This window comes from Malurus melanocephalus, unplaced genomic scaffold (assembly GCF_030028575.1).
Source record: "Malurus melanocephalus ecotype Western Australia unplaced genomic scaffold, MMel_1.1 scaffold_534, whole genome shotgun sequence".
NCBI lineage: Eukaryota > Metazoa > Chordata > Aves > Passeriformes > Maluridae > Malurus > Malurus melanocephalus.
In genome coordinates, this window is record NW_026623766.1 from 321418 (window position 1) to 336110 (window position 14693).

The 14693-nt window shown below is 41.1% G+C and overlaps 1 protein-coding gene across 3 annotated transcripts in view; it reads right to left on the bottom strand.

Annotated features, from left to right (window-relative positions):
* BICD2 (BICD cargo adaptor 2) overlaps window positions 1-14693 on the bottom strand; it is a 95657-nt gene that overhangs the window by 32791 nt on the left and 48173 nt on the right. For all 3 annotated transcript variants that reach the window (XM_057381856.1, XM_057381854.1, XM_057381853.1), the window contains exon 2: window positions 11612-11824. In XM_057381856.1, the coding sequence (XP_057237839.1) occupies window positions 11612-11824 (213 nt within the window). The remainder of the gene's footprint in view (window positions 1-11611; window positions 11825-14693) is intronic.

Genomic DNA, 14693 nt, shown 5'->3' on the forward strand with positions numbered 1-14693 from the left:
TTATATCAACAGCCAACTTCAGCTAAGGCTGCCTCCTGTTTGCCTGAAGGGCCAGCTGCTAACATCAGCCAGGCTCTAGCATGGCTCATGCTGCTCAACTGGGATCACTCAGCATTCCCAGTTCCCAATTCCAAAATTGTTTCCTAATTTAGCAGCAACATCTACTAAAGCTTCACACACACACACCCCAACTTGCACATGGACTGTGAAAACTGCAATGTCTCTAGTGCGAATTATTTTAATGCAGTTGCAGTTTATAACTTAAATTAAGCTAGAGATCGAACCAATGGTGAGAGAAAAAGATCAAATGAAAAGAGACAGAAAGCATGGCCAAAACAGAGGGCATCAGTGTGGGTGCAACCCCAGCACTGCTGTACCACAGCCTGCAGTTCTATTCTCCAACAGAGAAACTCTAGCTTAAGAGGGGAGCAGGACTCAGGACACTAACACTTTCTTGCAGCAGCCTTGTTTACCACTCAGGATGACAGACTGTAATAACTTTCTGATGACTTAATACAACTGCTTCACAAATGCTATGCTGAAATCTCCTTCCCTTTTCACAGCTATACTTGAGAAAGGGTGTTATATCTAACTTGTATTCTACAGAAACAAAAAGAAGACAAAGGGCACAAAGCAATTGAATCTTCATCAAATAATGACGAACTGCTAATTCCAAAGATATTTTTTGTTTCTTGACTGTTATATTTCAAGTGGTTTTGAAAAGCCAAACCCACCGAAGACCAGCAGTTCTGAATATATTTGTGCCTCAGCAGTCCCTTAGTTTCAGGATGCACTGTGGAGCCAAGCTCTGCATGCAAAATTCAGCACACTGAAGTAGTGTGTGGAAGACATATTCTTAGAAGAAAACAGACACATTCTGCACTACCCGTAACAAGAGAGGCCTGCTGACATGCAGGCCAGGTTAACGAGGATGAGCAAAGGAACAAAGAATTTTATAACAAGATAGGGAGGAAGAAACTCGAGTGATAAGGGCTCCAAGAAGCTTTTTGTTCAACTATTTGTTGCCAGCTTGACGTAAATAATGCTAGCCAACCACAGAAGTAGTTTTGCTGCATGAACACTGCATGAACAGTGCATGTAACCAATCACAATATATGTAGTCGTGTGTACAGAAGAAGTTTTGGTTATAAAAAGGTGTAAGAAACTGGAATAAATGAGCTAATGCTTGATTCACATTGAATTGTGTGTAGTTCCTTTTCGTTCTCTCCTCAATCACACTAAAATTATACTGTATAAAACTATACATGTAAGCAAAACTGGCAGCAGCAAAAACAGGAGAGTCCTTTTGTCATGAGAGAGGCCATATTTATTGACCCAATCCCAGACTTCTCTTCTGCAAGAGCTTTTGCCCAAGCTCCTCTGAACTCCAATGCCCGAGACATTGTGAAAATCAAAAAGCTCCACTAGAATAAACAAGAGAACATACACCACCATCATTAAGGCACAAAAAGAGCAAACTCTGGATTTTATATTTTAAAGAAAAATATCACAACAGCAGAAGTGATGGCATCCTGTTCTTGGAAGTTGTCAGTACCTGTACTGACTTGTACATATGGCCGTCTCTATAGCTAGTTAGCCATAAGCCGTCCCAACAAACATTGCTCCTAGAGCTCCTCATGGTTTACAGTGGCCACACAACTGTTAAAACCATGAACTTCCTTAGAAATTCTAAAAAATCCAGATCCAAACTAGCTATTAACGAGGTTGAAATCACTCTTCTTTTCAACCACTACAGCAATGGCGGGTCAGAATAACCCAGACCAGAAAAATCATGGAGACCTTTCTGGCTCCCTGACCTATGAGGCAGCAGTTTGGATTTCATTACATGCAATAACTCAAAACCTGGTTATACAGTATTTCCCTCCAGTCCTGGCTGCATCTGGAACAGCTCAGAGCAGTGCCATCTGACATTCAGGTAGCTCTGGTCCAGTGAAATGCCAATTACTCTAGGCTTTTCCCATCTGCTCAACTTTGGGAAGGCAGACACCTTCCTCTAAAAACAAACAAATGCTAACAAGTAGCAGGGTTAATGAGTAGCTCCACTGAGAAATTAACTAAAGGGGAGAATATTAAGCACTGTCAAAAAAATCTGTACCCTGTCCTTCATCTGCAGATGATACAGTGGGCATTTATGGGAAGCTATGGAGGAAGAGTTGATATATTACCACCCCAAACTTATTTCACCTAAAAATAAAAAAAAGGCTAAAGAAAAATATCAGTAAAGTACATCGAAACCCAACTTGAAAACAAAAATGTAAGGTAAAAAACAGGGATGGATTATGATAGAGTCACAAGGACATCAACAGCAGAGCACTATAATTTGCGATACTACAAGCCCATCCCCCACAACTGGCTCTTTGTGCTTCTGCCCAGGAGATTTTTTTGTCACAAGTTATGTTCTTTAAACCTTCTTCTACATCTTACCTGAAAATAAATCTCAGGCACAGCTCTGAGCCAGTCCATCCACACAGCACTACAGAATGAAACAAAGGATGGTTTTGGCTCAGCACATCACAGCACCACTTTGAGGCATACAGAGGTACCACACTCTTTCCTATTTTCAAAAAATGTCAATCTGACCCAAACAAACCCTGCTTGGATGGATTGCCAAGGGTCATCTGCTTGCACGGCAACAGTGCCAAGCACAGGCAAAACAAAGCCTGCTTCTGCAACCTAAATCCCACTGGCAGCAGAAGAGAAATTTTCTCTCAGTTGGAAGCACAACACAACAGAACGCACATGATGAAAACCTCTTTAATTAGCACTTTGCACAGTAACTTCAAGCTGATTAGTGTGTCTCCAGCTCCTTCCAATATGACAGACTGATTTTACATCTGTTCGAGGATCACAAGAGGCTTTCTCCCTCCACTGATCACACTCTCAGAAACCGCAGGCAGACCAAAGGTCATCATGAAGGTCACCAGGAGGTGTGACTTAAGAGACAGTATTGCAGACTCATCCAGCTATCACTGCGTCATCCATAGGTGTCAGCACCTTCATGATAGCACAGCAATGAAAAACTCTTCAGCAAGTGTGCTGCCACACAATGAGAACTAGGAACCTTAACTGCTAATCAAAACTTCAAGGATCATATTCAGTGTTGTAATGTCAAAAGAACATGACTTTATTTTAGTATTTCTTTACAATCTGAAAATACAGTGTTCAAATGGTGACTTTCAATGTCTCAATTTTCAGCATTAGCTCATGCTGGACACTAAGTTTCCAGGCAGCAGCCATCACAGCAAGGGAAACACTGCTGTTAACATCTTCCCATGGAATACATCACTATACAACAACAATAGAGAAATCAGGAACAAATGCCTCCCTAAGTATGTGCAAAGCACATCAACCAAATTTCCACAAAAATTTCCCTTCTTCAAAATGGATTTTTATTACACTTCAAATGGCTACAAACCACATACAGTACTGTTCTTTCACAAAAATACTCAGCTCTCTTTAAAAAATATTAAACAATAAAAAAACCTCAAACACTACCAAAAAGGAAGCTGTCAGTACAAATATTAACTTTAGCGTAAATCAAAACGGGATAGAAGGCAGCAGCTGCCATCTGCCACAATCTGCAATGTGCTGAGCCAGCACACAGCAGCCACCACTATGAATGTTATCAACTGCCTTGGAAGTTCCGGCACTGCACAAAAGGCAACTTTTTGTAAAAAAACCCAGACAACTGAACCCCATCTATTCACACTACAATCCTTTTAATTCTTTCAAGACATCAGAGGACAAGATATCCAGCGTTGCACACTAACTGCAATGAGCTCAGCTCCTTCAAGAACCAAGCTTGTTGCTGCTTGGTTTTTAGAAAGAGAGCTTTGCCAACCTGCGAACAGCCATTTTTGCATTTGGAGCATGTCCAGCAGCAGACTTCCAGTCCAGATATAATTTGTGTATTTTAGCATTATTTTTAGCATTACTATTTTCGTTACACGCTTCTGTACGCACAGTTCAAAAAAACAGGCATGAATCAAGAAATATTTTCTACACTGCTGTGGGGTATTCTTTGAGCATTACACCTGGGGTTAGAAGGACCCAAAAGAGGCAGAGGTAATCAGTTTTACAAGTACATTTAAGTTCTGACACTTTTCCATTAGAAGACAAGGGCTGCCACAGAATCCTTGAACAAGAAAAAATGGGGGAGAATCATCCTTATCCCCACTGTGTTACACTGAAAACAGTGTCATGCTACTACTTTGCTCCCAAATTCAAGTCTGATAAACACATCGATTTCTATGACATTTTAGGGTGAAAAGGACACTGTGTAAATGCATCTGCCTCCTGCAGCCTGTTCTCTACAGCTCCTGGGACTGGCAGTGAGCGATGTGTGGTTCCAACACTATAGCCTCTCCCACAGACCAGGCAGACTCAACACGGTCAGGATAAGCAATCCCCAGAGCACACTTTGTGTCCAGGGCAAATGCTGGGCTTTGCGCTGTTTTTCCCTTTTACACAAAATATCTTTTTTTCTCACCTCCATAAGCCTGTAATCTGGTTTTACAATTTTATTCAAAGCACTCAGCTCTCATACAACTTCACCTTGCTTTACTTTTTTCCAGCAACTTGATTGTAACTGGTTCTTCTGCTTCTATATCCATCTCTTTTGCTTCACTGCTCTCAACCTCATAGATGCTATATATCAGCACTCAGGCAACCTCATTTGGTACACAAGGCTGAAATATAAAGCCACCCACAAAGCCCTGTTACAGAGGTGTTCTAGCAAAGCTCACCATATTCTGCAACGAAGAGATTACTACTTTTGTTTTTAGCTCTTTAAAGTGATGTGAGCTCCCTGCTCTTTGCCAACATCCCACCCAAACCCTTGATTTTCTTCTTGCCTCTTTCCCTAAACCAACTAGCCTGCTCCTGTTTCTTTGCTGACCATGACCATGAGTTGGGAGCTCCACTCACAACTCATTCTGCCTCCAAGGGGCCTCTGTGCCTCCAGAGACAAAGTTTCTAGAAAAGCCTTTATTTGTTTCTCTCTGCAGTGCAGTCAAAACTCTCATGCTACCAAAACTCCAAGCTTTATTGCTCCACAGCAACCAATTCTACCAACAATTTGCTGAGCTTTTCAGCCTCCTTCTCTAATAATTCAAATATCACCACTACAGCAATCTTTCTTTTCTTTGCTCAAAGTCATATTCTCCATGAAAAACATGTCCTTTCCTCACTTTATGAATCTCACACCATTTTTAATGCCATTCACATCTCTGACCTTTTTCCATTCTTCTCATTTCTGCTTCCAAAAGCAGCAAGCCCTCCTCTACTACAATTCTTTTTGCTTGAAAGAAGAACATGTAGAGATCAAGTAATTTTTTATTCCTTTCTTCTGTAAGATTATTATCATGAAAGACAATAAATCTTTTGACATTTCCCCTTCTCCAAGCTGGTCACCTTTACACGCAGCATTACAGATTTCACGCTATTCAGAACGGGGACAGTGGTTTACTCTACACCATGAGAATGTGTACAGAAGTACTCTACAAGCATATTTTTGCTAGATAATTCATATCATCCCCAATTTCTTTGACCTTTGCAATATATCCAGAAATATCACAGCAATAACACGGAGAATTTAATATGATTTTTGTTGCATAAAAATTTATCCATTTATTTTAAAAGGGAAGAAAGAGTCCTCCTGTTTTGATACAGAACTACAGGCCAGCCTTCATGAACAAGAGGTCTTCAAATCTAGAATACACTGTAATAAACTATATGAAAACACTCATATAGTACAGTGCAGAGTGTGCAATTTAGAGCACAAAGAGTCGTTGCCACATAGTCTCTACTACAACAAAACCCATGCCATCATTAAGTATAGCTCCTGATAGCACTTTTAGGGAATGCAGAACATGAAGATTTTTCTTTCTGGTCTGCAAGGATGGGCATGTTCCTGTATTGGTTACCAGTGTGTTCAAGGGGGAGGAAAGAAAGTAACACAAAAGACTATTCAGCATCTTAGCAATAAATCCTTGTGGGAGAGAGGCATGTAATCATTACTTGAGGAATACTTTTCCTTCCCTGATGATGTCAAGGAAACCTGGAGAACTTCAGCAGATTACCAATTTGTAGAAGAACTGCCAGCCATCATTACTCTGAGCAGACTGAGTCTACCAAACAACTCAAAGGCCTACCATGAAGAAAACTGGCTCAAAAACATAAATACATGTTATCAATTTAAACAGTCAAATATTGTGGGTAGGCCTCCCAGCAATACTTCTCCCACCTCTGTTTGCATTATTTTAACTCCAAGTCCCAGAAAGCTGATACAAGCCCCTGTATATTACACATCCAAGGACGTGGGAACATGACTAAAGCAGTCATATTACTGCATGTGGAAGGCAGTCATGGTGGCTTGATTTAATATAGCACATCTTATACTTCCATCAGCTGAAGATCTGCTTCTACTTGAAGCTTATGTTCATTTGTTGGTCCCTCATGACAAGAAAGACATTGAGGTGCTGGAACACATCCACAGAAGGGCAACGGAGCTGGAGAAGAGTCTGAAGTACAAGTCTGATGAGGAATAGCTGAAGGGACTCAGCCTGGAGAAAAGGAGGCTCAGGAGGGATCTTCTTGCTCTCCACGACGACACGGATGGAGGTTAGTAGCCATATGGGGGTCAGGCTTTTTTGCCAGGTAACAAGTATTGGAACAAGAGGTTAATGGTCTCAAGTTGTGCAGGAGTGGGGGCTTAGGTTGGATATTAGGAAAAATTTCTTCATTGAAAGGATAGTCAGGCATAGGAACCAGCTGTCCAGGGCAGTGGTGCAATCACAGCCCCTGAAAGTGTTTGCAAATTGTGTGCATGTGGTGCTTAGAGACATGGTTTAGTGGTGGACCTGGCAGTGCTGGTTTAGTGTTTGGATTTGTTGACCTTGGAGGGCTTTTCCAACCTTAATGATTCTGTGACTGTATGAAGCTATCCCCTGTGTGCCCTTCAGGGAAGCATTTAGTTACTCAGTATTAGAGATCAAGTTTTCCAGGTCTTCACATAACACTGAAGATGTCAGGGGTGGCTGGTTAGTTTTTTTAGGTTTACTCTGAGAGTATGGATGAGCTTCATAAGACACAAACTTAGTAAAGAAAATTATTTACAGGAACTGACTGGAGTATGAGGGTTGTTAAAAGTTGCTTGAAACCCTGGAAAAAAAAATCATGCCAAATTCCTCCAATATGAGGCAAGAGAACAGGATGAAGGGTAAAACTCACAGTATAGAGATCTGTGTACTGGGTATCCCTTTCTTCAATGGTTTAAAACAAATTTCAAAATCCCACTAGAAACAACTGTGTGTCTGTGTTCAATACAGACCTGAAAATCCCATCATTATCAAGAGAAAAAAAGGGAGAAGTGAGTTCCCTGTGTGCAGCAGATTGAGTAATTGGTGTTCATTATTCTTCAGATCTACATACTCTTGATAAAGCCTGTTAGATGTTAGTGCAGAACAGGAAAGTTTCTTTGGAACAAACCTCAGAAAAACAACTTCCATCATAACCTTTGAGGGAGAAAATTTTTCATATGTGGCTGATAACTCGTGGGGGCTTCAAACACGCTGTTTAATACATATTATATTGTACCATATCATGTCAGCTATTACTCTTAATGTATATAAAAGTACACACATGCAAATGTATTTTTTTCTTTAGTTCACATAACCAGAATCCTTTTTACTTTCATGGTAAAAAATCTCTCCTTTATTTTTCAGTTTCTCTGTATTGGGCACAGCTATCTCATGACAGATCACTGTATGAAATCTGTTTTGGTTCCACTAAGACACAGCAGAGATGAAAGCAGAATAAAAAGGAATAGCAATTAATAATTCCTCCTTCCAGTGACTCTTCCAGAACACAGGAGCTGCTGAATTGGCTAATAACAGCACTGACACTCATCGTGAGTAACCACCCCATAGGCCGCCTGTGTTGACAGGCCACAGCTGGATATTTCAACAGAAATCAAAACTGCTTGTGTCTGCTACAGCAACTCCAGGCACTGAATTTCACTCTTCTTCCAAAAACAACATCTTGCTCCTCTGCAAGTGTCCTGAAAAGTTACAAAAGGAATGGTGGCATCTTGAGTACACTTCCAAGCAATGTTGATAACTAATGATTTTTGCTGTTTTTGCTTTTTTTTTGTATGTATTTTCCATATAGGAGCCCTGTAGTCTACTATTACACAGTTATATAGCTCCTAGTATTTTTCTACCCTTTCTTTTAGATTTTAGGACAATAAGCTAACCTTCTAACACATTCCTGAAATACTGTTAGTCTTATTTTCAAGAAGAGGAGCTACAAGAACACTGTTTTCCAATCAGAGTCTGAAAAGACATGACAAGAAAATGGGGCAAAGAAGCCCTGGACCAACTCCAATGGGGCAGTAACTCTGGGAAAAAATACCTAAGCAACTGATCTTCTATTTGGACAATGTTTTTCAAATATGAAAATGTSTTAAACTCATGATATTGTACAACTCTGATGCCAAGTGTGCCCATGACCACTGGGATGCCTGGAAGCTTTCAATAAAAGTTGGGGGATTTTTTTATTATTTTAACACTGTGGCAAGGGTTTTTCTCTTTTGGCATCAGGCAACAGTGCAGACCAGAATTTTGTTTCAACCTACTGATGCTTCCAGGAGCATCTCAAGGGAAGTTGCCACTGATGCACTTAACCATCTTCCTTGTGCCACTAAGGACTGAACAGGTTCTTTCAAAAAAGTCCCAGCAAAAGTAAAGCTATCCTATCAGACAGATACAAAACATAGATAAAAATGCTTGCAGCCAGCCCTGACAAGTAAATCTATCTTAAAAATAAAGCAGAAATTCAGCCCCAATTGATTTCCTGACAGGTATTTCCTGTGGGGGTTTTGTTTGGTTTTCTTTTGAACTTCCATTAAGTTTTGACAGGAGGAGCCCTCTGTCTGGCCACGGGATACACAATCAAGAGCTTTCCACATCCTCTCTCTTACCAGGATCAAATCCAGTTACAATGGAAGTAAACTTTCTTGTTCCCCAAGAAATCCTGCAACCCAGCTCTCTTTATAGGCAGTAACACAGAACTTCCAAAATACACGCAACAAACATTCTCAACAAGAAGACAGAGAAGAGACACAGTAGTTTTTCTTTTATCAGCAGTCAGAAAAAAATTAAGGAAGGAATTTTCACTGCATTTCTGCAGTATAAAACAAGAGATCATATTCCACCTTCACCCCCTACACTTTCAGGCTACAGCAGCCTTTTTCCCAGCACAGAGTCTCCTTGGGTTAATATCGATCCACATAAAACTTTCCCCAGGAGACAGGCTGAAGCTAAGCAAAGCACCAGAGGCTGGGGAAAACCACACTGCTCTTCTTGCTCACTAACTTGCAACAGCCACAACATGTTCTTCTTAGCTTCTCTCAGACAAAGTTCTACAATTAAATTTGCTATTTGACCTATAAATCATCACAGGAGGCCTAGGCATATCCTCCTGCTTCCACTTACTGGACAGCAATGATGAAACTGAATGTTTTAACCTCTGCCACTTTCTGATGTACCATGAGAGAAAAGCAAAGTCCCTCAAATTGATCATGTTGGCTTAGCTATATTATGGGCCATGAGAAGGCCAATACAACCTCTGCTCACACACCTTGTCTCACTCTTCCCTACCAGTAAACATAAGGCCGTTCAAAATAAAATGCAATACACAAATGGGCACCTTCAGAGAAAAGAGCTCCAAAACACATGTGGTCAATTTGCCCAATGATTTCATTTTAACACTGTAGCTTTCACGCCATTTCTTCTTTTCCTCGCCTCTTCACCCCAACCACAGTTTACAAGCAGAAGCAGAAACAGCTATGCTAAAAAGAAGCAACACACACAGTGCAATGACACAAAACAACAGGCAAAGAAACCCCTATCGGCAAGGTTCCAGTTGTTTATCACAATAGGTTTGAATATTTATTTTTCTTTAACTGAGTTCCGTTTCCATTCAAAGTTTAGGATCAGTCACATCCAGTTAAATTATGACCAGCCTTTACTCCAGTCAAGTAACTAAATGCATCTTCCTTCCTTCAGCAGAGGGGAGCTTAAAAATTAAAATCTTCACAAGAAACCTGCCACCACCCACTTCTCTTTTTGCACTTCTCCATTCTCACAGGGTTGCATCTCACCCAACAATGTTTGTGCAAAAGGCTGCATGGGGGAGATGGAAGAGCAAAGCACAAGACAATGCCCACTTTGAAATCTTGCAAATCCACAGATCATCCAAGGGCTTCATAAAGAAAAATGCAGCTCTAAGCAAAGGTGACTGGAATATGGCAGAATATGGAAAGATAAATCCCCTCCACCTGCTGTGACACTGGGAACAGACTTGAACTCTGCCGCTCAGCGTACTTTGAGCAGTGACCGGAAACACTCAGTCACCATGCCACCTCTGGAGTGGGCAGTTTTTCTGTTACGCTGGTCTTAAAGGTTGAGAAATACAGACAAAAGTTGTGTCTGTGTTTCTAGGAACTGGTTCCCTGTCTAAGGACAAGGCTTGATTCCAACTCTGTTCCACAAAGTTAAAGGAGAGGTTGACTGGTCTGTTTGGATGACCTGTGATAGTTTGCACCACAAATCTTCTTTGTCATACCCCAACAAGAGGCACCAGTGAATCCCCACATCTCCACAGAAGTAACCCACACTTCCTCATTGATTTTACCACCAAATATTATTCACATATCTGTTACTATGTCCTAAAAAAATTACATGAGACACTTGCAGCTGAGGGCACATGGAATAAGTGGAAATTCAGATGTGGGCTTTTGAACAGTCTCCCCTCCTGGCAGAGCAGCCCAGTTGATTAGCTTAGGACTAGACAAGACTAGTCCACATGCTTCAAATGAATGTGTAAGAAAGCTCAGGAGTAAAACTGCTGACTGTTTAATCCATCCATTTGTGACTTACAGTCTGTAGTTTTACCAGTCTGAAGATAAGCAATGGTTTGAGCTCTCAAAACGTCATTTCTGCACCAGAGTGACAAAGACTATTGCTGAGCTACAGATTTTGTAAGTATTTAAACTCTTCAAGAAATTTCTCAGCAACTATTTCCCCCTTAAAAATATGTGGTTTCAATAATAAAACAATAAAAGGTCAAAGCTACTTTGAGGTATTAGGTTAAGCAACCTGTATAAAAGTAAAAGCCAAAAAATGAGAGAAAACAAAAGACTATAAACTTTACTGCCCCTCTCTTTGTGTATTTCAGTGTTTTGTTATAATCCCACACCCTCAGAAATTAGGGAGAAAAAAGGGTTAAAAAGAGAAACTATGCCACATTATTTTGCAGCAAGAAAATCCGCATTGGGAACGAGGCAGAAAAAGTACATCCAAGGGTCTCTGTGCTTGGACTTTAAACAGGTTCCTCTGCTTTTTAAGGCAGCAGTTCTGGAACTGAGAGAACTAATGTGCAGTACCCACAGTACCAGCATGGCTGAACATGCAGCCACATGTCTGTCAAATCACCTTTCAGCTCAAGAATCTTCTCTTTTTTTTGGTTACATAGCACCCAAAAATGTAACAAATCCATGCTGCAGTGCACCCTGTGCATCTTCACTCACCTCCTTCAGCTCCTGTGCAACAGAATTAAGGCGTTCATTTTCAGACTGTGTGTTGGCAAGGACATTTCTGATCTGCTTCAATTCTGTCTGCAACTCCATAACCTTCTTCATGTAGTATTCTTCTTTGGTAGCTGATTCTTGAATCAAGGTCTCCTCTCTGCTCTCTCCATCTGCTGCTACCTTCTTGTGGTTGGTATGGGCCTGTCCAAAAGCCTAGGGCAGTCAGAAAATACATCTTTTATCAGTAAACCTGTAATTTTTCATAAGTAACTTCAATTTTAAATAGTTGAAAACATTTACCCTCATATTTCTTTGAGGCAAAGGAACATAACCCCTCCAACACCCTCCAGTTCTGGGGTCAGACTTCAAATGCCACTAAGTCGCCAACACTGTGCTCTTGAAAGTAAACCCTGCACCTAATGTTTTGTGATACAGAATGCTTAAGTAGAACCTCATATAAGTCCTCGTGGGAGAGAACAACTATATATGGAATGTAGTCTACTGTTAAAACAAGACTGGCTTTCAACCAGATGATTGCAAGATGAGCAGACACTGCTGCATGCACATATTCTCTATAGTGGGGTCAGATTCACTTCTGCAAAACCAGAATCACTGAGAACACATTTAGTGTTAGCAGCCTATTCCCTTTCCCAGGCTGGGAGCTTCCTGCAGCTGCTGCTGGCTGGAGATTACAGTCCCCTCCCCTGGGATCAGCGACATCAGCAGGACTGCGTTGGATCCAGGCTAAGGCAGTATGGTCACGCTGGCTGAAGTAGGTCAGCGGATGCTGCCCCAGATGGCTGGAGACATCAATCCCCAGCAATGTGCCAGCAAAGGCACTCAGAGGCAAGTCAGAAACCCAACCCACTTGGCACAGCCTGCCTCTGCCTAGTCCTGACATTGGCATTATTTTGCCTCCCCACATTTCTTTTTGGGGGTTTTCATTTTGCTTGAAACCCTTCCAAGGTGATGGTCCCTATGGTAGTGTTCCACACACATACCCCCAGCCCACACAGACACCCCAGCTGCTGCAGTATGGAACAGCCTGTGGCTGCCACTGGCACATGTTGAAGAGCAGAGCTGGCCTATTTCAGCAGTTCTATTTGTAACACACTGTCTGGCAGGTAAGCCATATTCAATGAGATTAAAAATTCGATCTTCTAAGTGTTGCACATTCATGCAGCACAATCCAACCCGAGGCATATCTGGAGCTTTCAGGTGCCACAGATTCTTTTTGGGATACCAAAACATGGCAGATTTTCCCCATCACCATTAATGTAAGGCCAAGTCAAGGACAGGGAAGATCTCATTAAACTCCTTATCTAGTCATGCATTTTCAACTGATCATCTCTTGCCAGCTCTTAAGAAAAATACTGTCAGAGAGGAAAAAAAAAATCTGCTTTGAAGAGAAATAGATTTCAGTGTTTTATTACTTCTGTATATTACAGCAGGAGCATTAATAGCACAGAAACTACTGACTATTCCAGGGCTGAAACAGCTGATCAAGTATGCTAGCTCTGCCTATGATTAAGACACCCAGATATTGCTCCTATCAGACCAAATTTATTTCAAATAAGCAAGTCAGAGATACAGGAGACAAATATCCATTGCAGAAATTCTAGCCAGAATCACCAAGATGACCTAAGGGAAATTAAAAAGCATCACATTTCAGATAGAAAGCACCATCTGTACAAGTCCTTGTCAAATGAATTTCAACGAAGCAGCTTAAAAGCCTAATACCCAAGATAAATGTTAAACGGATAACAAAAATCATGCCTACTCCACAAATACACTATTTATTTCTGTAATAAATTAAGATCCACTCTTCATAGACCAGCATGTACGACAAATCTCTCGCATAAACAAAGAGACAGTGGGTATCTCTTTGCCCGGTGAAGGAGCACCATTTGCTCAGCTGCAGGATGCCAAAACAGCAAATGGAATCTAAGGACACTAAAAGCCACAGCTGATTAGCCACACCTCAGAGTCCAGGCATGATTCCATTGAGAAGCTCAGAAATGCCACTAAGGGAGGGGATCTTAAGAATAATGACTTATTTGCTCAAGACAGATGCTAAGCCTTGAATTTCTTTAACATCTGAAAGGAAAATGTCATCATTTTGCCCAAGTCATAATTGACACGGGATATTTAAACACAGAAACTGCCAGAGAGGATGAGACTGGGCTTTTTTAAAAATCCGATATCCTGTCATCTACAGAGTCTAATGCCAGATGTTTCGGAGAAAGGTGCAAGAAACCACATTATCTCCCTGAGCTGGGGAATGCCTTAAGCCTAGAAGGAGAATGTTTAATGTAAATTCAGAAGAGCTGTTAACACTGAGTAACCCATGTAAATTAGGTATTATTTTGCAGAGGTTTATGCATTTTTAACCTCAATAAAATCCTCAAACAATGAAATCTATATTTAAAATCTTACTCTTTTATCACAGATTTTCATCAGTGTACAAGTCTCCCACATTTTCATAAAGGAGAACATATTCTTGCTCAGAGGCTTGAAGGTGTGTGGTTAATTCTATGCTCCACTGTCAGTCATTCACTATTCTTYGAGAGATCAATCACAACTCTGTTCTCTGGTGATGGCAATGTGAGGTTCAGTAAGTTACCACCACTTTTATATGTATGAGAGGTTTTTCCATTCACTTCAACAGTCAGACTCCCTTTTCAGAAACTGCCTTTCATTATGGCTTATCCCAACTAGCGACAGCTGACCCAACCAAATGAGAACTGCTCACACACACTAATTGCAGAGACAAGTTCATGGTCACTCCTACCAAAGGATGCTGCTGTTCTCTGTGGGCTCCAGTTATTTCTGCACAGTAAGGCAGTTACTTGCTCTCAGCCACCATGCTTGTGAAGTGTCAGCAGAAACCCTGCCATTAGCTTAAGTATTACTGTCTGAAGTACAGAACTGCGAGTAAACGGACTCTGACACACACAGAACACGAGAAGCCTCCTTAAGAGCCATGGTCATCAGGACAGGCAGCCTGGAACAATTCAAGCTGTGTGCATTTATAAGAGAACACTTGGAAAGCAATTCCACTCTAATGAAGCTTTGTTATCTC